The sequence below is a fragment of the Cryptomeria japonica genome, chromosome 3, assembly GCF_030272615.1.
Source record: "Cryptomeria japonica chromosome 3, Sugi_1.0, whole genome shotgun sequence".
NCBI classification, from domain to species: Eukaryota; Viridiplantae; Streptophyta; class Pinopsida; order Cupressales; family Cupressaceae; genus Cryptomeria; species Cryptomeria japonica.
Genome location: NC_081407.1, coordinates 369,325,257 through 369,328,689, shown reverse-complemented (window position 1 = coordinate 369,328,689; position 3,433 = coordinate 369,325,257). Strand labels below are relative to the sequence as shown.

Genomic DNA, 3,433 nt, shown 5'->3' with positions numbered 1-3,433 from the left:
AAGATAGGGAATAACACTAAGACATTTTTATCATTTTAAGATAATGTGGCCTTTGTTTAGTATTAATCAGTAGAAAACGTAAAAAAAAGTTCATTGTAAATGATTTAATAAAGAGATATCACTTTGTCTTCCTCTGGTGAGAATTACAATCCATTTCAACATTGAACTTGAAAAATATCTTGTAAGATATATATTCATAATGTAGGCCCTTTCATGGTTTTCAAGTTATCTATAGATCCAATATAATTTTCCTAAGGCATTACATGTATTAAAAAACAAAATATGATATTTCTAGTTGGATATTTTTCTTCTTGTAGGAAGATTTTGGTTGAGGCAACAATTGAGAACTCCCTCCTCTCTTTTCAATCAAGGAGAACTTGAGAATAATGTGTTTTTGATGGTTGTTCAAAGAATGAACACATGAAGTAGTTCTAGGTTTTATGGATTGTACTATGTTCTAGGGATTTTGAAAATGTGATCTAGCTATTTGTTGTTTTATCATTGATTAACAATTATTTAACTGATATTTTGGTTTAAATGAGTTTTAAGAACCTAATAAAACCTATTTACCATTTAATCAAACACATAATATCTATAGAGAAAGAAGAAAAAATAATATTTGTAGGTGTCATTTATGATTATATTCATCTATAATGTGTCAAAAAGATTGTGTGGGGATTTTTGGTTGTTATCACTTAGTTTTCAATGATCAGTCACATTTATCTATGATATATAAAATATTGGTCACATTTATCTACTATAAATAAAATAGATCTACATGATGAAGAAGATAAGTACATGTTCTTTTTAGTTTGATTTGTTTTATATTATTTAATTCAATGTGTTTTCTATATCCATTTTTTTAATGTTTGAAAAAATTATTGAGATATTGCTATAAATTTATAATATAAATGTATTATTTGTTTATAAAAACGAATAAGACTCAAATCACGTTCAATTAAAAAATACACAACTACTCTGAAAACCAATCATGTCAACAATGGCTGCACCTACCATTGCGGTGGAGGCCACGCTGAGCACCTATTTAAATGGACGATATCCTCCTTCACTTGGTATCTCTGAAATCATTCAGTTTGCCTGCTGTCTTTCAACAAGATGAGGGCTTTAACTGGTTTCATTTTTCTTATTGTATGTTTTTCTTTATTTTATAAAAAATGACGTATTACCTGTATTAAGTATTTGAGCACTTTGCGCCTTATGAGTTTTGGTTGTTTGTAATTAGTTTGACATGAATCCATACGTGTATTTAATTTGCTTATGAGTTTGTCATTGTTTTGAGCAGTTATTTAGGTCAGATTACCTGTATAAGTATTTGAGCACTTTGCTTCTGAGTTTTGGTTGTTTGTAATTAATTTGGCTTGAATCGAAGAACTGTATTTAATTTGCTTATGAGTTTTGGTTGTTTGGAACTGACAGTCAGTAGCGGCTAGCGGAGCGAGGTATTTGCAAGGCGGTGAAAAGGAAAGGCTATCACTGACTCCGAGTATAGCGTACTGGTATGAGAAGCTGCCCATGACGCCCATTCCACAGAGTCTGTGGGAACTTATCTCACCTGATGAAGTGAATGTTGCAAAGGAAGGAGTGAATTCGATACGCTTGGTGCAGGAATTAGAAAGCACTCCCAAAACTGAAAACCCTCCAGACCGTTCTTACGCTGCAGACAGACTCCCTTTCTTTTACCGTTCTTATGCTGCAGATAAATCAGATGAATTGCCTTTCTTTTACCGTTCTTATGCTGCAGATAAATCAGATGAAATCCCTTTCTTTTACCGTTCTTACGCTGCAGATAAAACAGATGAATTCCCGTTCTTTTACCGTTCTTACGCTGTAGATAAATCAGATGAACTCCCTTTCTTTTACCGTTCTTATGCTCCAGAGAAATCAAATGAAATGAAATCGGATGAAATCCCTTTCTTTTACCCTTCTTATACTGCAGATAAATCAAATGAATTACCTTTCTTTTATCGTTCTTACGCTGCAGATGTGCAAATGCCAACAACGCACTCATCGCAGAGCGTATTTCTGCTGGAGAAGGATTTGGTGAGTGGAACCAAAAAGTATCTAAGCTATTCCAACACTCAGAAGATGCATTTCCTTCCACGCTCCGTGGCAGATAAAATCCCTTTCTCCTCCGACAACCTCTCTGTGGCGTTGAAGGAGCTCAATATAGCGCCAGATTCTGACATGGGTCTTGCTATGAAGCAGACCTTAAAAGTATGCGAAGCTCCTCCGGTGAAGGGCGAAACCAAATACTGCGCAACATCGTTGGAGTCCATGATTGACTACATCACTTCGAAGCTGGGAAGCAATGGCGTAACCGTGCTGGCGACGAATGTTCCAAAGGGGAAGACATCAAAATCTGTGAAGCACCAATATTCCATCACGGGAGTGCAATACAAGAGCCAAGGAGAGAAGCCAGTGTATGTCTGCCACACTATAAAATATGCGTACGCAGTGTATTTTTGCCACGAATTGCAAGGCACCAAGATCGCAAGAGTTTCGGTGAAAGGCGAAGATGGCAGCATGGTGGAGGCGGCGACCATCTGTCACACGGACACCAGCGCCTGGAATCCGAAACACGTGGCATTCCTGGTGTTGAACGTCAAGCCTGGTGCTGCTTCTGTCTGCCATTTTATTCCCGAAAACCACTTTGTGTGGCTGGGAGCCAACTAGGATCCACGCCACGCTGCTTCCTTGCTCTGTCTATATATACATAAATAAATAATCTGCAGCGTAGTAGGGAGTAGCAGGACAGCTTATCTAGTTTGTTGGTGTGAGTAGCTTATCTGGTTTGTTGGTGTGAGGAGCACTAGCTCTCATTCTGTCATTACAAAGCTAATATTATTGCATGTAGAACGGTAATTATAAAAATATGTTTAATGATGAAGTTCGTAAATGCTTTTCATTTTGGTGATTTTACTTACATAAATTAGTCGCATAGGTTATGTGCTTCAACGATTACCCTTACCTTTACTAGATTCTTAGCGAAATGATAATGGAATCCATCAATACTATCATCTTGGATCCAAATCCCACAACGTAATTTGTTGGTGCATGTGAGAATCCACTTGGTATCTTATTGATTTGTTTCTTCTTATAATTAAATTCATCAATACACAACACAGGTCTGTAAATACACAATATTAGTCTCTACCCATCATAGGAAATCTTATGTTTTTATTTGTTTCCTTTTTTAAGACCATGCCTGATAAGAAACACCTTGTGAAAGTGGTAAAGCACAATAATTCTTATGATGGTGTAAATTAGGCAAATCGTCTGATTTCAAATGTCCTATCTTTTCAAGAGAGTATTGTATTGTAAAGTTCTTCCCTTAAAATATTTCTTAAGATCTTAATATTTATTTTCAACATTACAAAACATTAAAGGTGAATGCTGTAAAGCTTGTGATCTG

General features: G+C 35.9%; 1 protein-coding gene across 1 annotated transcript; it reads left to right on the top strand.

Annotated features, from left to right (window-relative positions):
• Positions 1-1,000: 1,000 nt before the first annotated feature.
• On the top strand, positions 1,001-2,694 carry LOC131874172 (BURP domain protein RD22-like). Its single transcript, XM_059217425.1, has 3 exons — positions 1,001-1,103; positions 1,198-1,235; positions 1,438-2,694. The coding sequence occupies exons 1-3, from the start codon at positions 1,001-1,003 to the stop codon at positions 2,692-2,694; spliced, it is 1,398 nt and encodes a 465-aa protein (XP_059073408.1).
• The last annotated feature ends 739 nt before the right edge of the window (positions 2,695-3,433 follow it).